This window comes from Crocodylus siamensis, chromosome 5 (genome assembly GCF_052110815.1).
Source record: "Crocodylus siamensis isolate JL-2025a chromosome 5, ASM5211081v1, whole genome shotgun sequence".
Lineage (NCBI taxonomy): Eukaryota > Metazoa > Chordata > Crocodylia > Crocodylidae > Crocodylus > Crocodylus siamensis.
The window spans coordinates 181,696,061-181,720,283 of NC_143399.1; the positions used below are offsets into that span (position 1 = coordinate 181,696,061).

A 24,223-nucleotide genomic window follows, 5' to 3' on the forward strand; every position below is an offset into this window, starting at 1 on the left:
GCTCCACCCTCTTTCAAAACCCAGTTCAGGTAGTTGAAGGCTGTTATTAAATCCACGCCCGCCCCCCCCCCCAGTCTTCTCTTCTCTAGACTGAATAAGCTCAGGTCCCTCAGCCTCTCCTCACAAGTCATGTGCCCCAGCTTTCTAACCATTTTCATTGCTCTCCACTGGACTCCCTCCAATTTGTCCACGTTCTTCCTGTAGTAGGGGACCCAAAACTGGATATAATACTCCAGATATAGCCTCAACTGTGCTGAACAGAGGGGAATAATCACTTCCTCTGATCTGCTGGCAATGCTCCTACTAATGCAGCTCAGAATTAAGTTAGCCTTCTTCACAAGGGCACATTGTTGGCTCATAGTCAGCCTATTGTCCACTGTAACCCCTAGGTCCTTTTCTGCACAGCTGCTGCTTAGCCAGGCAGTCCCCAACCTGTACTAGTATCTAACAATCCCATGTACTAAGTGCAGGACTTTGCACTTGTCCTTATTGATCCTCATGAAATTTCCTTTGGTCCAATCCTCCAATTTGCCTAGGTCTCTCTGAATCCTAGACCCATCTTTCAGTGCATCTACTATTGCTCCCTACTTGATGGCATCAGCAGGCTTGTTTAGGGTACACTCCATCCTATCTTCCAGGTTTATGTTCAATATCTTCATCAACACTGGCCCCAGGACAGATCTCTGGGACACTCCACTCAATACCAGCTGCCAGCTAAACGTCAACCCATTGATTGGTACCCTTTGAGCCAAACAATTAAGCCCATTTTCTATAGACCTTAGAGTTCATTCATCCAATCCATACTTCCTTAGCTTGCTAGCTAGAATATTGTGAGAGACCGTATTAAAAGCTTTGCTAAAGTCAAGGTATACCACAGCCACTGGTCTCCCCACATTCACAAAACTAATCATCTTAGAATAGAAGGCAATTCAGTTGGTCAGACATGACTTGCCTTTGGTGAATCCATGCCGACTCTTCCTAGTCACCTTCTTCTCTGCCAAGTCTTTAGAAAGTGATTCCTTGAGGACTTGCTCTATGATTTTTTCCAGGGACCAAAGTGAGGCTGACTAGTCTGTAGTTCTCCACATGCTCTTCCTTCCTCTTAGGCAAATATAGTGCCAATATTTAACCTTCTCCAACCATCCAGGACTGCTCCTGATTGCCACAAGTTTTCAGAAATAATGACAAGTGGCTCTGCAATCACATGGGCTAACTCCCTCAGGACCCTTGGATGCATTGCATCAGGCCCCATAGACTTGTATACAGTCAGCTTTTCTAAACAGTCCCTAACCTGTTCTTTCATCACTGTCAGCTGCTCACCTGGCTCTCCAAACTATGCTACCAAGTGTCATAGTCTGGAAGCTGACCTTACCTAAAGTGAAAAAGGCATCAAGTACCCCAGACTTTTCTGTATCACCTATCACTAAGTTGCCTCATGCATTCAATAAGGGACCCACACTTTCCCTGATCTTCCTCTTGATGCTGACATACTTTAGAATCCCTTCATCCCTTGCTAGCTGCAACTCAGTTGTGCTTTGGCCTTCCTGATTTTATCCCTGCATGCCCAAGCAATACTCTTATACTGTACCTCCCTAGGTATTCGGTCCAAGTTTCCACTTTTTACGCTTACTTTTTGCATTTTAGCTCACTGAAGAGTAGCCTGCTGCTCTTCTGCATACTTGCTGGTCTTCCTACACATTAGTATGGGTCATTCCTGCACCCTTAGTAAGGTTTCTTTAAAATGCAACAAGCTCTTCCTGGACCCCTTTCCTTCTCAGGACTTGTCTCCCAGGGAATCCTGCCCATCAGATCCATAAGAAGTCAAAGTCTGATGTTCTGTCCAGGGTCCTTAATCTGCTGTTCTTCTTCTTTTCTTTCCTTAGGATCCTGAACTCAATCATTTTGTAGCCAATTTAAGATATGTTAAAGCTCATGGACTAGGGATTATAACTTCTAATTATATATTATTTGAGACAACATATTCATGTAACCTTTTTAGAAAAGTTTTATAAATAGGTCACAACAGGCCATGGACTATATTAGGGGCCCAATCTTATGGGGCTCCTCTATAGATTAGTAAAGATTAAAGAAAACCATTCTATCCAATGGGACTCAGAGCTCAGTCTAGAAGATCCCATTAAGCATCTCTGTAACGCTTAACTTTGGCTCCCAAACTGTGGATTTGTGCCTCCATAGATAACATTCTTGTTAACAGCAGTATATGGAGATGAGAGATAAAAGACCTGATTACCTACCCATCTGCCCTCTTGTCTCTGCAAGTTTGTGTACACAGAGTCCAACCCTTACCTCTCTTTGAAAGTGAAAAGTTTCAAGTTAAATGAATAAAGGATATCAAACAACAAGAAGACACTTTTGGTAGAAAACAACAATTAAATTGAAGCTTCTTGACCAGTGATTTAAATCAATTTGATTTAAATCAAATCTACCCTGAAGCTTTCATTCCAAAGCAATGTTTCGAACCCAAGATTTTTTATCATTCTAGACTGCATCTCTTTTAAGTAAGTATAATGGGATTTAAGTAGCTGGATGCCAAATTACAGAGGACAGTTCCTACCACCATGTAAAACATGCAGCAATAACTGAAAAATAAGTGTAACATAATTTCACCGAGCAGTTACCTCCAGTACATATAAAGGGCAAGTACAGCATACAAGAAGAACTGGATGCACAAATCTCTTCCAATGAATTGTACAGTGGAAATGTCTACTATAAAGGAAGTGAATGCAGCAACATAAGCCAACACTGCACTTTTCTCATGCAGGGTAGAAGCAGGAAAGGCAGAAAGTCTAAGTAGAAACAGAGACCTTGCTCAAGCACAGTGACAATCCTGATGGCACACAACATAATGCATGACAGCCTAACTTGCTGTCCTGTTCCACAAGGGAGTCTACAATCTTCAGTTGCCTGCACTACAGTCAGTTCAGATGCACAAATTCACATGACGTTTTTGAGGAGTGGGGGAGGAGTACATAAACCCTCCAACAGCTCTAGATTTCCTGCTTCTGTCACCTTCTTCGGGGGGAGGGAGGGAGAAGAGCTTTTTGACAAGAAACCAGGCTCCTGAGGAACAGATGGCTGTCTCCGGGAAGAGAGAATACAGCAGGAGTTGAGCTACCATGCTCAGTGACTAGAAGGCAACTCCCTCTGGGGAGAAGTGCATTTCCCTTACCCCTGCATTGTTATCAGAGGGTCTAAGACAGTGGTTTTTAACTTTTTTTAATTTGCAGACCCCTAAAAAATTTCAAACAGAGGTGCAGACCCCTTTGAATTGTAACTGTGGGTATTCACGTACTTTTGATTGATTATTGTCATTTTTCATAGATCAAGTTGAAAAACAACTAGTTTAGAAATCCCTTGAACACAAACTCAGAGGTTCCCAACCTTTTTAGGCTGAGGACTGGCAAGCCATGGAACAGAAGTGACTGGCATACTATGTATAAAATAAAAGGGGGGTTGGCTGCTGGTCCTTGGTCACTTCCAGTCCAGCACCCAGTCCTCCTGCAGACCAGCAGCCAATGCTTCGCAGCCTGGCACTGGAAAGCATTTACTTGGGCAGAAGGAGAAAAGAGCCAATATATCCTGGAGTAGCTTGTTTTTTTCCCCTCCGAAACTCAAAACAGTTTGACAATTAAATCCACATCAGATAACACAAGATCTTAAAAACAGACACTGCTTGGCCACAAGTAGCTTTAAAATATATGTTTTTCTTTTTAAGAAAGTCAGCACAGTATTTTTTCAGGGATCATAATATTCCTAACAGAGTAAACATACAACAAATACACTTCCCTAACTTAATTCCATTCAGTACAAAAGAAATTGTCCTCCACTACTTCTGGGCAATATATTCCCAGTGGGAATTATTTGTTAATACTGTACACACCTTACTGAGTAACCATGTAATCTTACTACACACCAACCATGTAATCTTACTACACACCTAGTAACTAATTGCTGCCTCTCCTCCCGCACCCTGCAAAATTTAGTTCTCTCGCCTGAGTCATGAATCATTTAGATTCCAAGAAACTGGGTCTATGCGCCTACATAGCCCCTAACAGTTTGAAATACAGATTTTAAAACATATGCCACTCAGAAAAGTGCTGCTCCATAGTGTACCAGGGAACCCTAGTCCTGCTACTATTAAAAGACCATGGGAAAGGGACAGGCCTCGAAGAGTCAGACTTCTGTGGCCCAGAAGGGCAGAGCACTGGCCTGTATAAAATCAGCTCCTAAGCAAAGCAGGACACAGCGATCAGACCAGGAAGGGAAAAGGGAGCTCTCTCCAAACCGATCCTTCTACATACAGTAAGCAAGCCCTGCAGGACTGGGCCTGATTGTGGTCAGCAAGCAGGGGAAAGCCAACTCTTTGGAGTTGGTTAGATTCATTTGGGGTTTGTGTTTGTATTTTGGGCAAGGCATATCCTGAGACTCAGGAGCCTTGTCATGAGGCTTGCAATAGCTTTTTGGGAAGTAGGGAGGTCAAATGCTTCTGGAAGGAGTGCAATTCCTGATTCTATTTGTGGACTGTTGAAGACTCATTATGCTGCAAGCCCTGTTGCAACTAATTCTTGGAGACAGAGGTGGTGGAATTATTCTGAGTATGCCTAAGAGGAGGCTAGAAGAATAGCACTGGCCAGACAGGAGCTCAGACCAGGTGTGTACTACTGTGGCCTACTCACTGGAGCTAATTGAAAGCTACTGGCCCAGGAAGAGATAACTAGAGGCGTGAATGGTGCTCACTAATACTCGCAGGATTTAAACAGGGCAGCTGGAATGGGAAAGCAGTCTGAAATGGACTGCCAGGGAGCGTTAGACCATTCAGGGTAACAATAGATCTGCTACACATGGGACCATGAAAATCAGTTCCACACTCTTTCAAATACTGCTTTCCTTCCTGGGAGGTGAGCTACACGGGACTGAGGAGCTGGGACTCCAGACCAGGGGTATTCCCACCCACGGGGCCTGGCAAATCCTCACTAGTGAAGGACGGCTGAAGCCTATAGTGAGACCCAGAGCTGAACCCCAGAAGGGTCTCACAGAGCACAGACCCCGAGAGGTGAGAGCGGCACTTCCCAGCAGTCACAACTCCAGGGGGCGCTTGCGACTCGCACAGTAGAACCCAGAGAGTGGCAATCAGCAACAGTAGTGAGAGCAGAGCGTGGCAACAGTGATTCCCCACAGCATTTTCCAGTACTGGTGACAACTGGAGCCCTGGATGGTGCTCTGTACAACATCACCATCATCAGAGACGCTCTTTAAAGTGACAGCTGGCAGCACAGAGCTAGTGGCAAGTAACAGTCCCCGGGGTAGAGATGACTAGAGAGAACAAAAGTCTTCCCGGGGACTTGGTAAAGAGCTCCTCTTGCCCCAGGCTGAGCTGGGCAACGTGCCACTCCCTGGAAGGAATGGGGAGTGGCCCCCGCAGGCCAGACAGTGCATATTAAGTGTTTATTTGTGAATATTTTAAGTGCCTAATATTTTAGGTTAGCTGTGTTCAAGGGTATTTGATATTAGGGAAATTCATATCTAAGAGAGAAATATTTTGTAGGGTTGGACTTCTGGGGATTATTTGGGGTATTTGCAGACTTAAGTTTTAGGTCTGGGAAAGATGGATTTCTCCTGATTTGTAGGCGAGTGTTATTTCAGAGAACCTTTGTTCAAACTGACTGAGCAATATGTAGAGTGCCCTATGGGCAGCATAAATCCTTTATAATAAGAATATGTCCATCTGTTATTGAGTACAGCTGGTTTCATTCCATAGCAAGTCTACAATAATTTTAATAAATTACGATTGTATCAATTTGGTAAGGAAAAAAAACCATTTACAATGAAAACTAATGAAACCTTAAATATTAATTGAGGACAAGACATGCTAGTAAATTGCAAAGTGTTGTATTACCCTAATATTAATATTCATGTTTGTTGTCAAGGAGGCATTTTAAATTCTTGGACCATCTTTTTGGTAGTTAGCCTTTTGCGATTTTTTTTAACATCCCAGTTAAAATATTGTTTTCCAGGTTTTCAAATTTGCTTGACTTTTTGAATTGCAACTCCGATCAAAAGATGATTTTCCTTCTTCTGGGACAGTTGGCATGTATTTGTTTTGGCCTACTGACAGCCAGATACATTGACATGTTTTTAATCTTCATGCATGGTGCATCTGCTTAAATGTGTAGTCAATTACTATTTTCAGCTGCAGATCCTGCTCTGTCATGTAGGCCTTCATTGCCTTCGAGCTAGTTGATTGTTGTAAGCTGTATTTGGGGTGAACTGTGAAATTTACTCAAAGCTCACATGCCCATTATAAGAAGGCTGTCCCAACAGCTGAGCAGCTGGAGGCCACATGCTATGTGGTAGGCACTTTGCTGTCATGTTGCATAGGCCTCCCCACTCTGCTGGTGCCACCCCGGTCCACACAACCCCTTGGCTGTGGGCTCCCTAAGCCCTGTGGGTTGGGGCAGGGAGTGAAAGTTAGAGGATGGAGTAGAAGCCTGGAGGTGGCAGCAGCATCAAAAGAGCAGCAGAGAGGAAGGGAGCAGTACTTGGAAGCACCCACCAGTTGGACAGCCCTGCATTACAAGATTCCACCCCCTGAATTAGGTAGGGTGGCAAAAACATTTTAGACCAGTTTCTGTCTCCTCCTCTCTGTACTGACTAATAAACTTCTATGTGAAAGTAGTGATGCACTTTGCTGTCGTTTTTTTTCTCCTTAAGGCACCCAAATAGCATTGATGCCAAGCTGAGAACCCAGTGGTTTTCTACCTTTTTAGATTTGATGCACTCTTTAGAAAATGCCAGGTCTTAGCTTTCACTCAAAAAAAAGTGTATGGAAACGTAATAGATAACTTTCTTGGTTGCAAAGAACTCAGAAAGCTCACATTAGGCCAGAATCTTTTTAACACTAAATTCCTAGCTGAAATCACTGGTTTATCTTGTGAGTCATGTGTGCACAGCTAACAATGCTAATATTGTGTGGCACCCTTGAAAGTATCTCAGGGTGTTATGGCACTCTAGTTGAGAATCATAAGCTTCATCTCATTCTGACCAACTCTGATACTGATATTCACCTTAAATGTTGGAACTATCTTCCCTATGAAGTTTGTAGGAGTGTTAGGCAGTGCATTCTTGGTAACTGGTGTATGTTTCTGGAATTTTTTGATCACAGACTTGCTCACAGGTGCAGTTACAAGAGCATCTCCCTGCCCAGATTGCTGGGCTACAAAGTTCTGGGTGCTTTGCTGGCAGAACAAAAAGTGGATTCATTCTTCTTAATTAGGGGTGTACGGATAAAGATTTTTCTTGGCCGATACTGATAGCTGATGATTCATAGTTTCATAGTTTCTAGGGTTGGCAGGGACCTGAGCAGATCATTGAGTCCCACCTCCTGCCATGGCAGGAAAGAATACTGGGGTCAGATGACCCCAGCAAGATGTTCATCTAACCTCCTCTTAAACACCCCCAGGGTAGGGGCCAGCACCACTTCCCTTGGAAGTTGGTTCCAGACCCTAGCCGCCCTGACCGTGAAGTAGTGCCTCCTGATATCTAACCTAAACCTATGCTCTGCCAGCTTGTGACCGTTATTCCTGGTCACTCCTTAACCAACCATATCAACTGATGCTGATCCAAGAACTGATATTTAGTAATGGTGCAAGGCATTTTAAAACTACTGATGTAAATGAACCTTTTTATTTTTCATGTATAACACATGCACACACGCCTCCTGCCTGCTCCATCCCTGGATGAGGAAGGCAGAAACCACCTTATTCCCACGCACATTGCCCCGCCTTTTCCATGGCTCCTACCCTCAGTCCTGCTCTGTGCGCAGCCTGTGCTGCAGTCCTGGCTGGGTGAGGTAGATTTTCAGTACAATTTTTGCTTCTGAAAACAAACATAGTTTTCATAGTTGCTGTAAACTTGTTTGAGTTCTATCCACTGCAGCAAAATAGATCTTGTCTGAGTTGGTTACATCCTTTCCTCTTGCATTCTTACATTTTTGAACTGCGGTGAAAATAAGGAACTTGGAATGAAGGGCTGGCGAGAGTTGCAGCTGGTGTGCCGAATCCAACTCGGAGCTCTAGACTATGTTCCTCTTAAAGGCCTAGTGGGAACTCCCTATGTGCCTGCCCTAGAGCAGCTAAGTTTACCTTTCTACTTTACTCCTCTTCGGTTTGAAGTGGAGGAACCCTGAAGCTCTCCTTGGCCCCTCCCCCTTCCACCTGGCCCCCAACTGTCCAGAATACACATGTAAAAGTCTTTGGCACTAAACACTGCCCTGGGAAACCAGTCTACCCAGATGGGCTGGTAAGCAAGCTGTACCAGTTGGTGGGGGAGGCTGATGAAACAATGAAGGTGATCGGGGTCACTTAAAGGGAACTGGAGCTTATGAAAGAAAGGGCCTTTCATCAGCAGCTTGGAAGAGGGGAAGAATCACAGACACCCGAGGAGCCCAAATAGCGAGGCCCAAACAGTGCTTCAGAATGATGGGGGACCTGCAGGAAGGAAAGGCATTTCAGTGCTCTACTGTTTTATCTGAATCTGCATGGCTTGAAACAAAGATTACATATTTAGAATCCCTTTGGCAAAAAATCTGTGTATTGTCCATTTCATCTACAACATGCCCCCAAAATAATCATCCCTTTGGTTCCTCCCGTGTAGCTTTGGAAAAGTTTTTGATTAAGCTATTGGAGTGCCAAGAGGCTAGAACTGGTCCTAAGGCCCAAACTTCTCTTTCTGTGAAGGTGTACCAGAGCCTGTGCTCAGGAAGCATGCCCGGGCAACCACTTATCTCACCACATCAAGTGAAAGCACGCACGCAGCTGCAACTTGCTGGACACAACCACAAGAACCTTGTTGAGCGCCCAGCACAAGGAAATTACCAAGCAGTGAGATACCATTAGCAGCAAGTCCTTAGCCACTCCTTCAGAGAGAAGGTCCTTTCCCCTTTGACAGCTGGTTGTCAAGTAACCCAGTGTGTAGTTCATCATCTAGCCAAAAAAAAAAAAAAAAAAAATGCATTTCTTCCTTTAAAGCACATGACTACATAACAGGAATCATGACTAAAAAGATTTATTTTGATGACTAGTTGCTTAACTTTGTTTTATAGTGGGAAATAAGTTATGCTTATACAACAATTAGTCTCCATATCATGACAGAAATCTGTTTAATATATAGGAGCTAAAAATTTAGTCCAGTTAATAAGAGTCATAGGAAAATACCTGCACTTCAGTGATTATGCCATGCTAATTTCAGATTTTTCTCTCAATAATACAAATAAACTGCGCAAGTGTTATACTGATAAAGTCTGCTTTCCATATGTTAAAAGTTCTAGAAAACCATAAACCTGACTTCTATACCCAACCGAGCCCCCAAACCCACTAATTTAAAAAAAAAAAATAATACACATATACCGCCTGCAACTTCATGTCCACTACATCAATGCCAAATATCAGCCTACACATGAGTTATGGCTACAGCTTTACACCCCCTTCCTGTACAAAGATAACTACTCTCCAGTGTTATGGGCTATTTGTTTGTTTACAAGGTAAAGGGGATTTAAGTTAGTTCCATGGTGATTCCCATCCAGAGATACGAATATGTAACACCTACTTTAATACCTCAGCAGCAATACAGTATGGCATTTAAACCTTAACCTTTAGAAAATATCAGATTTCTTCCTACTACACAAACATCTTTCCTTGCATAGTCTCCAAGAGACTACTAGCAAGTGTGTGTGCTGTGGGGAGGGGACATTAGGAAAGAACTGTGGATGTTAAGAGTGTACTTAAAAAAACAAAACAAAACAAAAAAAACCCCCAAAACCCCCACCAAATCAGATCAATAAAAGGAACAGCAAGACTAAACAGGATAGAAAAAGAGTTGTAAAACTGACCAGTGTGGGTACAAAATTTACTCGCTCTCCCCTTACAACAGTGATTGATGATAATGAAAAAAAATGTCTGCAAGAGCAAGCAAGCAGAATTTTACAAAACAGAGTCAAGGAATGAGAGGCATGTGCAGCCACACATGGAAATACTTGTCACTTGAATCATTATAGACTCCTTATTTATCAGGAAAGGCATGAAAATGGAAGCTCAGAGCCCAAGGAATGAACAGTAACCAAAGGGAAAAAAACTAAAACAAAGGGAGTAATGCAACCTGACTGCTTTTCATCCAAACACTGCAGAACCTAGTTGAGGTAAATGTTCCAAGTGAGCTTTTTACCCAGTGCAAGAAAGCCAGAACATGAGGATAGTAGGAAGTGGAGGTAATGACTGGTGAGTGAACATTTTTAAATCTGCCCCTCCATTTCTCAGTGTAAATACAAAAAATAAAACCACTTTTCTTCAAAGAGGCAGTCCCTGTTGGTCAGTCGCTCATATCTCATGGCCTATTAAATCCTGAAGAATGGAAGATGAACCTACATCCAAACTCAAATCCAAGCAGTTGAAGTTGTGTGTGAAGTTCATTAAGGAATTGGATTCCTAATAAGGAAAATCAGCCAGATCCTGGAGCTCTGTTACAACAGTTGCCCCCAACCAGAATTAAAATAATCCTGCTGAGTACATAAATGAGACTGACATCAATAATATTTGAGCACATTATTAAAACGCAGTTCATTTCTGTCTATATAAAAGAATAAGAGGCAAGGATTTCTTAGGGCAATATCTTTTATTGGATCAACTGCAGAGAATTAGATCAGTTGGAATAGAATTAGTTTCATAGTTTCTAGGGTCGGAAGGGACCTGAGCAGATCATCAAATCCGACCCCCTGCCACAGCAGGAAAGAATACTGGGGTCAAACGACCCCAGCAAGGTGTTCATCTAGCCTCCACTTAAAGACCCCCAGGGTAGGAGCCAGCACCACTTCACTTGGAAGTCAGTTCCAGATCCTAGCCTCCCTGACAGTGAAGTAGTGCTTCCTGATGTCTAGTCTGAATCTACCCTCTGCCAGCTTGTAACCATTATTTCTAGTCACTCCTGGTAGTGCAGGCTTTCGAATGCAAGGCATTCTTCTTCTTCAGGTCCCAACATCCCTTTAACACTACTAGTAAAAGAATTACATTTCAACAAGTTGGAGAGTTCTGGTGTACAATACAAAATGCATTATTATTGGAAAAGGGATTTAATAGTTTGGCCTGGTAGTGCTGACATGCTAGCAACACAGACCAGACAAACCAAGTCAGAATCCAATTTACTCACAAAAGTGTTTCCTGGGAATTCAATATCTTATAATTAAGTTTCCCTGATCAGTATTAATGGCACAAAACTGGAGACAGAGAAGGGTATCACTGTGTAGTCAAATGTTGGGTCTCATAATAAAAATGAATTCACTGATCTTAGAAACATATTCCTTTAAGCTTGGAACATTTAGAATGCATACCTATATATTTATTATTATATGGTCAAGGAACAATTTAAACTGCTTAGAGAAACTAATTCCCAAACTATTTTAGTTTGGCTAGTCCTAAAACAGGAAAAAAAAAAGAAATCAACACAGAAAACACAATATAGCAAAAGTGTTAACAATATGGCTTGCGGGATGAATCCAGCCCATGGTGCTACTAGCTAGGTATCGGACTAGAATCACATGTTGCACACAGTATGCAAGTACAGTCTTTGGTCCAGTCCAGCCTACAGACTGGCCCCATGCCCCTCATTCAGCCCACAGAGCCCGATGAGTTGGAAAAAGGATTGCTCATTCTTTGTTGCTTTTTCTAGTTTCTTAATGAAAAAGCAGAATATAGTCTTTCTTCTTTGTAAGGCTTACTGGAACATGAAGGAATTAAATACAATCAGAAGATATCCATCACGGATAGAGGGGCACTGATACATCGGTTCCATATAGTATCAACTATATAAGGAAAACTGACATTATTGGCAATCAGCATTTTTTGGCTGATGTGGCCAATAACGTTGCCAATAAATGCCCTGTGTATGAGAGCAGCTGCAGTGCAGCATGCAGGTGGCCAGAAGCGCAGCCCAGCAGCGTGGAGAGCAGTGTCCAGCTGATAAGTCTGTTATGGGGGAAGGGTTAGGGGGGGCAGGCTGAGGCTCCCAGTGAGGGAGAGAGTGACCAGGACAGGGCACAGGATGGAGCCACTAGCAGCTCATCTGGGGGGTGAAGGGAGAGGCTCCCACTGCTATACGCACCCCAAGAGGACATGGGGGCATGTACCCCCAGATGTGTGCAGGGCAAGGGCAGGCTGCCCACCGCAGGCTGCAGCTGGGGTTGTGCTAGGCTCTTCCAAGTAGGGGAGTTGGGCCGGGACTGTGCTCAGGGCAGGTGGTGGTGGCGGCACTGGGAGGGGGGGCTATGGGGTGGGCTGCAGCCACGCCAAAATTTGCCATAGTGCTGCTGCCAGTCAAGTTCTGGTTTGATCTAAAATGAACAATGAGAAAGGGGGAACCATTCAATGTCTATCTCCCCACCCTCATAAATGTACCAATACTTTAATGGTAAATTAATTTCTCATGTACATTTTATACAAACTAGTCCATAAGCTATCTATATAAACATGAGGTCTGTTCACATCCATATGTGACAAGCCACTCTTTTGGTCCCAAGATAACTACAGTCCCCGAGTCCTAGGATCACCCTGGATTAGCGCTGTAGTAGGTGCACCTACAAGTGATATTAGCACAGAGCAATAAACTCCAGTGCATAGCATGCTGGAGTTTAATGCTCCCAGGCGTACTGTTTGAACATGCGCCTGGGACTGTAGCATGTTGAGCCAAGTCAGAGCAGTCATGACTGGCAGGGGGCCCAAGGTGTGAGCCTGCCAGCCCAGGATTGTTCCAACCCAGCTCAACATGCTGTGGACGGGCTGCCTGGGACATGTGGGTGCTTCAGTTTGGGGCTAGCCAGCACAGCCCTGACACTGAAGCACATCCTTATGCCCCAGCCATGGATTGCTACAGAGTGAAGAACTCTGCCCCAAGATAATACTTGTATTTACAAGTAATTCTCCCAAGCAATTCTTGTAAATAGAAGTATCCTGTGGCAGAGTTAATTAGCTTACTCTGTCCTAATAGCACTGCACATGTAGACAGTGATATTTTAGTGCAGAGTTAATTAGGCAGCTCTGCAGTAATCCTCTCATGTAGACATGCCCACTTTTACTCTAATTACTCTGTTCTAATTTACACTTACTCCAATTATACAGATTGACAAAGAAAATCAGAGTTCTCCAATCAGCACCTCCCTTTCCCAACCCTAAAAATCAATGCTCAGTGTAAAAGAGACTACAGATCTACTCCATCCAATGACCCCTCTGCACTGGAGGTGGGATGCAAAAGGCCAGGCTATTGTCTTCTATGGATCTTTTTCCACATCTTTAAATCTAAATTTTTATAGTGTCCTTTTTTAAACAATATTAGTTACTTACTCATGTATCTGAATGAATGCATATAAATTAACCCAATAAAACAAAATGGGCATGCATACTGCCATTTCAGTCATCAAATACAAGGCTAGTTTAGAAATAGGGTCAAATCTCTTTATTTGACTTGTGCCAGCTCCAGCTGCTACATACAAGCAATTAAATGTCTCTCCAAAAGGATTTAACATGTTCCATTTGATCTTGTTTTTCAAAAGCAAGATCTCATGGATCTCAAAATCAGAATTGAGGAAGATTAGATCATCCAAGCCCATTTACCCCTCCCTTCCCCCTCTGGTGCTAGTGCATTATTATTCCCTACAGTATATTCTCTAGTGCTTTGTGCAGCCCATACAGTGTGTCCCAACACATTATGCAAATGATGCATACATAAAAGCAAATAGTCTATCTCAAACTGCATCCTTCCACCACCAGCCAATCTGTAATTAGCACTGGCCTCAGACGAGATACCCAATTCACCCTCAATGAATCAGTAGCAGCTGGCAAAAGGGAAGAAAGAAATTAAAAACAAAAATAAGTCCACTACCTACACTCTCAAGGGTATAACTCATGACTGCAAGCAAAATTCAAAACCTAAACAGCTGTTCGTATTTTTCCAGGGTACAGACACTGAACCTCATGTCTGGCACGAAATATTTACCAACATGATCCAGGCTCCCTGAACTGTGATGCCCATTCAGTCTAGTGACAGCCCATAGTGCAGTGGGTAACAGTGCTTGTATAAAAGAACTCACTGTCCAGAAGCTGTTATAACTAAAGACAGACAATGTAAGGCAAAGACAAGAGTTTGCTTTCAGCTGAAAGCAATTCATTTATGGCACACTGGCTAACCCAGAAAGAAGCAGCAGCTCTATTTGTACAGTTCCCCTGCTCATAACTGAGAAATTAAAGACACCAAAGGCTTAAGAAAGAAGGCATAATACTACTTTGTCTATCTTGAATATTCTTGTAGGCAAACGCTGAAAAAGAAACAAGCCTGTTACTTTTGGAAAGACTATATTAGAGTTCCCTCTTCCAATCCACAAAATAAGTTAATTGGGGAAAAAATAAGAACATTACAGAGCTTCTCTCTGTTATTATAGTTAAGTAATACAACTAAAACATACCCCACATCTGTCAAAAAAGAAATACTATATTGATTCAGGCTTGTTGGTTGTACCTTTTTTCCCCCAACTATTTAGTTAGTCTAATAAAAGATATCACATCTACTCAAAGAACTTTGGCAAGCTATGTTGATGGCATTTAATACACAGAACCATCTACATAGTTATTAAACATGTATTTATCTTAGCATGGAATTGTGAGCAACAATTCCAGGTATAACAATCTTGTTTGACATTTACTGTAACACCTGTCAGCTCCAACCAAGTCTAAGATACAGTGGAGCTGTGATTCTTGTACTGATGCTGAACGTACTCCCAGAGACAGTCTAAGGCTTCAAAATGTAAGAAGCCTGTAAAAAGAGTGGGTGGGAAGTAAAGTAGAATACAATGTACACATATATTTGAATTTTTGTTGTCATAAAAACAGACTAAATAAGAGCCAATTATCCCCACTCTCCAACCTAGCCAGATAAATGATGGGATGAGGAATCATTCTAGTTATACCAAGTAGGATTAGCACTTTTGATCCTCTATGTTAAAGTGTAAATGCATGCTCATCCAGACAGTCTCTGGGTTCCTGGATGTGTCTGCATGCATGGTTTCAATACTAACGCTGAAATTTCAATATAGGATTAATCGTGTAATTGGTATATTCAAGCACAGATACCTTACTAACACAGTTGATTCCACTTTTTATAAAAATATCCTAAATTTTAAAATTCCACCTCCTATCCTTTAGGATACAAAATAGGCATGCTAGGAATTTTAAGACTGTAGAGAAAAAAAAAATCTCATGCTATTTAAAATAAAACAAAGATTTTGCTCCCTTCTATTTCTTGTCACCACCAGCAGAATACTTGGACAGGACATCCCAGCAGTCAATCAAAAAAGGTGAACTACTGACATACCAAAGAAAAAGAGAAAAGTACACAGAAAAAAGGTTCCGTAATGACCATACTGCATGCATCTTTATCCAAAGGCATCACCATTACAATAGTACGTGTACACCTAAGTTTTTGTAAAATACAAAAACCAGCTCTTTGTTCAAAATCATTCCTGTTCTCATGAAGTTACAGTTTACAAGTTACTCAAACTTACGTAGAGTTTAACTGTTTTGCAAGTTCAAAAAATGTATGTAGCATGTCATTGGATCTACTTTTTCCTGAAATTATCATGATCCTCTTCCAAAAACATGAGTAATCGAAAGACTTGGAGAACAGGATGGCAGAAATGGAAGCAAGATTCCATTCCAACATTTATTTTAATCTGAAATTTTCAAATTCATTTACCAAAGTAACCACTAATCTTTTTCAAACAGAGTTTCAAAGTTCATGTTCGTTAAACCAGTTTTAAATCACAATTACCTACACCAATATACTGCAAGTGCATTCACTATGCTCAAGATGCAAATATTGAGTTCTTCTGCATTTAGAGCTTTAGAAAGCATTCCACAAGTCACTAAGCATCACCTAAAAAACACTCTACTTTGTGGGACTGCATGTTCCTCCAGACAGAAACTTTAGAGGGTAGGAAATGTACAAGAACTCTTTTTTTTTTTTTTTTTTTTTGGGGGGGGGGCACACTTTTAAACCATCATGCAGACCTGCATCAAATGACCTATCAACTTAGCATCAAAATGAAAAAGTTTTAAAATGTGGTACCTTAGAGAAAGATAACATATTTACATTTCCAAACACGCAATGGCTTCGATATATGAGACTCATATTCTATCCTCATCGTAACAATTAAGTCCCAAATAATTCCACTGAGATTGCTGTTGTAGCTCTACAGTTACTGAGCAGTAGGCCTGTGCAAGTAGGGAAGTATTCAATTCCAATTCAGCCAATTCGGAAGACACTCATTCAATTCAGACCACTGCCCTGAATTTATACTACCATACCAATCTCATTTGTTTACAATGCATTGCTTCCCTACATGGAGGTGGACAAATAGGACAAAGCAAAGGAGCAGCTGTACTAGAGAAAACTCAGTGATCCCTGTGCAGTTTTGCAAATATGCACCTACAATTTTAGGAAGAGTGGGAGACAGCCCTTTTAGTGGAGACCACCAAGTCTCCCAGAAGAGCCCCAAATATAGCTGTCCAAAGGAATAACTCAGAGAAGGGAGAACAGAGCCTGAAAGGCCAAGGCTCTGTTCTCCCCTTCTCTGCAATCTTCTCAGCCAAAGGAAGCAACAGCAAAGAGAAAAAACACAGCATATGCAAAATTAAAACAGGCACAAAAATAAAATGGTAAAGATCATGAGACAAGTGCACGTAGCTCAAAAAGTAAATAAATAATGGGAGCTGCAATGAGACATTTAAAAAAAAAAAAATCAGAACATAGTAGCAGAACACCTAACCATGAACCCAGCTAAAGGCACAACAAAGATAACCAGGAATCTAACAGGATTGTATGCGCTACCTGAAAGGACATGCATCTCAACCTGGTTCCCCACCTGCATGTGCATGAACATACAGATACCCCTTCGCTTCTCTGGATTTCTCTTTCCTTGCCATGTCAACAGACCTTGATACCAGGTAGTCAAGCTAAAAAACTGAAACAAGACCAAGTCATAGAGGGTTTGGACCTGTATTACTAACTGGCTAGAAACCCTATCTGTCTAACTTTTGCTGCAGTTCTCTTTCCTGCCATGAGCATAGACTGCGCTTGCAGAGTTCACATCATGTGAACAAGATCTGCATGTAATTCAACTGCAGCCAAGTATTAAATGTACATGCATAAAATTAAGCTGTTAAGTGAAATGCATATGGGTAACAGTGTCCCAGACCCAAAGCAGTATTTGTTAGCCTCTTTTTCACAGAACTGTCACCTTATTTTCTGCATCAAGATGACTGCATGGCAGACAGGACCCAACATTAGCAGCAAGATTTCTGTTTACCAAAAGTACACTTTATCAGACATAAAAATGACTCATTAGATTTTCTTCTGGTTTCCCTAGCACTCCCAAAGCAAACTCTAAATGTTACTAATCAGAGAGCAATTCAACAGAGTTAAAAAGTTTAACTTTAGGTATACTTCTGCAAATACCATACATATAATCCCATTTCAACTAGTTGCATGGAGGCATCCCCCTCAAACAAAAAACATTAGTTGCTGTTTTATCTACTTATTTATTTAGCAATTTCTGACGAAGTATATTTTGTAGCATTAGAGGCTCAAAGAAAAATCAGACTTCTGAAAAATGTAGTGGTACATAACCCGCATGAAAAGTCCTTAGGGGTGAGATCTGCCAAGCAGATCGCTGTGTGCACACTCTAGTTGGGCTACTGCTCTGTTTGCTACAAATCCCCGTTTTCATCATTTACCTGCAAAATGTTAAGATGTGACATGTTTGTCCAATATGAGTATCAAAAGATAAATTTAAAGTAAAACCATAATAATTAACAGTGCATTGTGAAAGACTCCAACGCATTAAACAGTCATCAAGTAGAAGGTGGCTTGAAGGCAAGGAATTCTACCTGCAAGGGAGGGGGGTCACAGACCAGGACAAGCCAGGGCCGGCAGGAAAGACACTGCAAACTTAGTAGGAGTCAAATTAAATCATAATAGTTTGATCTGTGTATTAGCGGGGGCTCTCCCTACCCCCACTGCTTGCACAGTGTTAAAGGAAAGGCTTGCAAAAGAATTCAGGTATTTGATTACATGATAACATTGTCAAATCAGTGCAAGCCGCGCTGTTTTCCTCAAACACCTGTACCGCTTTCCGTCAGGGCTGTGGGGGCGGGGAAAGGGGCCGAGGTGAGGCTGACACTTTGTCCTTGTCGGAGCCGGTACTGGCGGCAGCCCGAGCCCCGTGGCTCGGCACCGGCTGCGCCGCGGCGGAGGCAGAGGGCGAGCCGGGCCGAGCGCAGCGCGGCAGGGGCAGCCCGAGGAGCCGGCTGCACGCGGGGCGATGGCGGCCCGTCCCGTGCTTCGCACACGGGGGACAGCGGCCGCACGGGCTCTGCCTGCAAGAGGAGCCGGCAACAGCCGCTGCCTCCCGCAGCCCGGCCGGACACTGCCGAGCGCAGGGGGAGGCTGGAGCGGGGCCAGCCCTGCCGAGCCGCCGCCACGGGCTGCGGGGCCGGCTCCCAGCCCGAGTCGAGCCGGCGCGGAAGCCGCCGGACGATGCCCGGCCGCAGGCAACAGGTCTTGGGGCCAGGCCCACCGCACCTCAGCCCGCTCCTAGCGCCCAACTCCTGGCAACTCCACGGCGGGAGGGGGCGGCCATTAAGGCGGCTCCGGCTCCGGCCCCGCGCCCGCCCGCCCGCAACCCTCGGGCCCGGCCCGGCCCGCTCCTACCTGTGCGCCGGGCCCCGGGGGCGGGGGAGGGTCCCCGCCGGGGGTCCCCGCCGCCCGCCGCGTCGCCATGATGCCCTGCCCAGCTACAAAGGCGGCACCGCTCCTCGGGAGCCCACATTGGCCGCGGGGCCGGCGGGGCGCGGCGCCCCTTCACCGCGCCGCCATAGGGCGGGGGCGCCGCCGGCCTTCAGCTGCGCCCCGCGGCGCCGGCCTGCATGGCGGGGAGAGGCGGAGCGGAGGTGTCAGTCCTCGGGGCGAAGCCGCCGCCGCCGCCGCCCGGCCCTTGTTAGGCTAATTGCACTGGCTCGTCATCTTCCTCTTCCTCCTCCTGCTCCTATCCCGAGCCCCCGCCCGGGGCGGAGGAGGAGGAGGAGGAGGGACGCTCCCGCCCGCCTCCCTGCACGCGAGCCCGGGCCCCGGGAGCCCCCGCCCCGCGCCGGGCTGGGGCTTTTGTCCGGCCCCGCGCGCCCGGCAGGGGGAGGCCACAGGCGGGACTCCCGGCTCCCGCCCTCGGCCCGTGCCGTGCCCGCAGCCCGCGCTGCGAGCAGGAGCTAAGGAAAGAGCGGGCCCTGGAGGCCAGGCGCTGCCTTCCCGGCACAAAGCCCCGGCCTCTTCCCTCCCAAGCGCCCGCCAGCCGGACAGCTCTCCCACAGCCTCTCCTGGGCTCTCGGGCTCCCCTGAAACTCCTCAGCTCCCCGCTCCGCTTCTGAGGCCCATCGCAGCCCTTGGCTTCGTCCACATCTGGCCCAACAAACCCCTCCACAAGTCTTTGCCCTTAAGACAATGCTAAGGAAATGGCAACTGCAACTCTTTTCTTTGCTGTCTCTTCAAGCACTCACAAGGCAGAAATGGTGGCTCACCCTGTCCTCCAAACACGGCCCCAGCGATCATTGCTGGCGGAAAGAACTCATGCCCTTGCTGTGTTGGGTCAGGGTGCGTCTGTAGGGCTCATGCGCCTTTCCTTCCCCTAATGCAGTGATTCTCTGCCAGGGTGCCCTGTGAGCGTTGTGAGGGTGCCACACAGTATTAATTAGCACGGTTTGGTGTGCAAACATGACTTGCCTTCAACTCGGATTTCAAATAGCATAATCCATGGTGTTAAAAACATTCCCCCGTGTTGTGTTCTTTCTGGGTTCTTTACCACAGGAAAAATTGCTCTATTATGTTTCTATAGTCAAAAAAGAGCAGAAACTAAGAGCTGGCATTTGCCAAGTGGTGCCTCAAATGTAACCAGGGATGCCTCAAGCCTAAAAATATTGATAACCACTGCCTTAATGCAAGATGAGGACTTTCATTTTTATTTGAAGATTAGAAATCAAAATATTTATCTCTGGTTTTGAAAAGATGCTTTCTTTGAAACTACCTTGTCCCCCCTGCCCCAACTCCCCCAGCTCAGGAGGATCTTTCCTCAGTTGTATTGGACCCTACATAATCTTCTTTTTCTAGGAGACCTGGCAAAAAATAATGTCTGCTTAGGTCATGCACAAACTATACAACAGCTGCTCTTCCTGTTGATGCACCCAGTCAAGGTAAGTATCTATTTAGTGAATCTAAATCTAGAGGAAAAGAAATCACCATATCTAAACTTGGGCTACTCTTCTATCACTACAAAGGTTTTCCATCAGAAACCATTCCCCGGGGATTTTTGGTGGGAAATGCCACTGATGTGCAGCTGCTTCTTCAGGTGACAAGCAACCACCAACAAAATGAGCAAAGGACATGGACCAAACCCCATCTCTGACAAAATGTGCAAGGATATCTTTCAGTCCCCACAGAGTAGACTTTGCTTTCTTCAAAGTAAGAGGTCTTTGCTTTTTCTTTTTATTCCATTTATAATTATAGCAGGTTTTTGGGTTGCACCTGTGACAATTATAGTCAGGTTTCAATTTTAAGGCTGCACAAATGCTTCAGGTGCTTAACATAATGTACTTCCAGTGACTTCAGTTGAAGTGCATGAGGTTAAACACCTGAAGTAGTGTGAATCTGAGACACAGCTCATTTCCAGCTTCTCAGAACATTATAATGTGAAACAACCAATTTCTTGGCTGAAATTTTCTATGCTTGACCTTAAGCTAGAGGTGACATTTAATTAAAGCTTTTTTGTCAATTTGATTTTTTTTTCTCAGGGAGGGAACATTTTTCCTGTTATGATGTTATCTCGCAAAATATACCCAAAATAAATTGTGCAGGATATATACACCTTTCTGAAAATTAATCATTGTATTAATCTGGACCACAATTAATACCATCATGCACTACTGCACATTTCAAATCCCCTCAATTCTGTGTATGTGCTGCAGTATCTTCCACTATAGGAGATATAGTACTAACTTCCATTTGTAAACTGGCCTTAAAATTTAATAGAAAGTTTGCAAAGGGGTTCTAACTTCCTTGTGATGACTTTTAACATAACTACCATTGAACTAGATCTCTTAGTGATTGGCAAATCTGTTTGGACTAGAGAGACTTATCCATCAGTGCATAATGCAGAGAATCGGTATAGACAAGACCTCTGTTTCTTTATGAAAGGCCCACTGCAAGGAAGAACTTAAAAAAAAAAAAAGAAAATCTTTTTATGAAAGTCTGCACTCCAGACTGAAGTTCCTTGTCCATACAGTGTGTGAATAGACAATATTATTATAAACTTTCCCACATTATCCTGCAAGATTTGGTGGGTCATTTCTACCAAATAAGGATGGATCGGTCTCCAAACCACATCATTTTTCTTCTTTTACCATTTACCAAAACTACCAACAATGGCATTATTTAATAAGCCTAATTCTTTCACCGTTATTCACAGTGGGCACTATTCTCTTCTGCTGAGATTCTCAACATTGTGGTATCCAGTTAGTCTCTGATGATGATTTTTGCATTGTGCTTGCTTAGAATTCAACTGAGACCACTAGCCTGTTTCATATGAACCACGGGAAACAGATTTGGAAGTCAAAAGCATCTATGTCATCTTCCCAAGTCCATGAACCCTTGAGTCTGTCCTGACTAGTTGTAAATCATTACAATTATGCACATGTGTATACAATTAGAGCAATACACATTTTTTAAAGGTGTTCATACACTTGTCCCATTGCTCAAAATGTTTAATAAAATATCAGCTTCATTAGAATAACCTGCGGAATCAAAGTAGAGACTTAAGTTATTTCTGCTCACCCAAACAAAAGGGACATGTACTGAGCCACCATCCATGGTCAAAGTCACTCCGTAGATCAGTGGTTCTCCAACTCATTAGACTCAAGGCACCCCTCAGGAAATGCCAGCCTTACCTTTCACTACACAAGCATGACAGAGCAATTCTTCTGTTGTAAAGAACCCAAGAATGATCCCAACAGGTCAGAATGTTTTTTGACTCCATGGATTCCTATTTGAAATCTCTGGGTCTATCTTGTGAATCGTGTAGGTGTTTGCATACACAACAGTGCTAATACGAGGTGGCACCCCATGGCACTATAAAAGGATCTCATGGCATCCTGGTTGAGAATCACTGCCAGAGATAAATTTGTCTATAGAGTTGGCCAGATCTTGGTATTTAAAGTCTTGCTACCTTGGTATCTTGGTATTTAAAGTCTTGCTAGAGCCTTTGTTCTATTGACTTCATGAAGTTTGCTTGTATGTAGTTATAATAACTACAGAACAATTTGTGGAGTTTGTATTTTGGTAGTCTGATTTACAAACAAAATCTCTCTTAAATACAGGCTGTTAAAACTTCATACTAAAATTAGTCAGCACTTCTATTTACACACTATACTAGGACTAGGCAGTTTGCACAAACATTTAAATCACCAATGGCGCTTGTGTAATTTTGATCCTTAAAACTAATCCTAAACAAAAATGACTCTTGTTTTACATAAAACAAACAGGTAGGGTTTGGCAATAATTACAATGTTATTGAGTCAGGCTGCTTATGTGATAAGTATAGAAAGGAATTTGTACTCAGAAGGTTTCTTCCCCATCAGTCTTTTACAGCTTAGCCAGAATACATCCTTCTAAAGCTAGTTAGTTCAGTATTTTTCATATACCTGACCATAAAAATGCAAGTTAATTGGATTAATATACCATGTATCCTGGGAATGATCAGGAAAGTAAATCAGATCTTCACAATTCAGGATTTTCAGTCTCTGTAGCAATGCACTTCATTGCATTCCACCATAACCCTCAAACACAAATTTGTTCAGATAAACTATTAATAGAACTACAAGCCTGCTCAGAAACCTTAAATAAATATTTATGGGTGAGGAGAACAGAACTGACAAGATTACCCTTCTAATTCCGTTTAACTCAGTGCTTCTCCATCCTGGGGGTGCCATGAGCTCTTTGTAAGGATGCTGTGGCACCCAGCCCCCTTGCAAGGAGAGAAGCATGCTTCTTGCCCCTTCTCTTAGCCGCCCCAGAGTCCCAGTGGACAAGGGGCACCCATGACCGCCCCCTCCCACTGTTCAGCAGCACCTGGGCCAGCTCTTCTGAGCAGCGTGTTCTGCCACAGGCAACTGAATGGGTGCACAGATGCAGAGTTGCACTTGTCAGCCTGGTTATCCCCCAGTTCTTTGCACACTCCCAGGGCTGGTGGAAGGGACTGCAGGGGCAGATGGCTCTGGACTCTGGCATATGAATCCCTGGAGGAGCTGCTACAATAATGGGAGTGGTACAGACTGTGGATGGGGAAAGGGCCTCCCCCCCACTCCTTCTTCCTGGACCTCATGTTATCTGTTTTCCCCCTCCTGCCCCATCTGTGCTCCTATGGGTGGACCTCAGATTTTGAAAAAAGGGGTGCAGATGGTGAGATGCATATAAAACAACATTATTTTCTAGGTAAAAAGAAACTAGAAGCTTAGTGAATATGCTAGGGACCTAGAGCTGTATTATTCATTTTAAGATTGAAGCAACAGCATATATGATTTCATTGGAATGAGTTGAAAACAATCTACAGAGCTGTGAAATAGGAGCTTCATTACCAGGAGCAGCTAGCAGACAGCAGAATTGCAGAACAAAGGATAGCTTGACCAGTGGACTCCCTCAGCACTGCCTGACTAGAAATAATGCTGCCATTGCCAGGCATCTGGTTTTAAACTTTGGGTGGAGCAGGAATCCAAGCGGGGTGCACCCCCCTGAATCTGCCCAAGAGCACTCCCCATACGCCACGTGTGTAGCCTGGCACCTTGGTGCCCTGGGATCTGTCCATTTTCACCTGGGGCCTGGAATATGTGTGGAGACTGCTCTGACATAACTAAGAGCAGATACTGGTCTGCTACTTCCCAGTCCCCAACAGTGACCTGGATCCATGTGTTGGGAATCCAGGTGCCCTGCTGGGAGCAAACATGCATGGGGCCAGGTAGAGCCAGGGGGAGTGACCTGGTGCAGTAACTTTTATCATTATACCACAATCAATTAT

General features: G+C 43.8%; 1 protein-coding gene across 1 annotated transcript in view; it reads right to left on the reverse strand.

Annotated features, from left to right (window-relative positions):
- ARHGAP21 (Rho GTPase activating protein 21) overlaps nucleotides 1–19,291 on the reverse strand; it is a 163,804-nt gene extending 144,513 nt beyond the window's left edge. Inside the window, exon 1 of the mRNA XM_090047362.1 lies at nucleotides 18,823–19,291. Coding sequence (XP_089903488.1) covers nucleotides 18,823–18,891 — 69 coding nt within the window. The 5' untranslated portion in view covers nucleotides 18,892–19,291. The remainder of the gene's footprint in view (nucleotides 1–18,822) is intronic.
- Nucleotides 19,292–24,223: the final 4,932 nt, after the last annotated feature.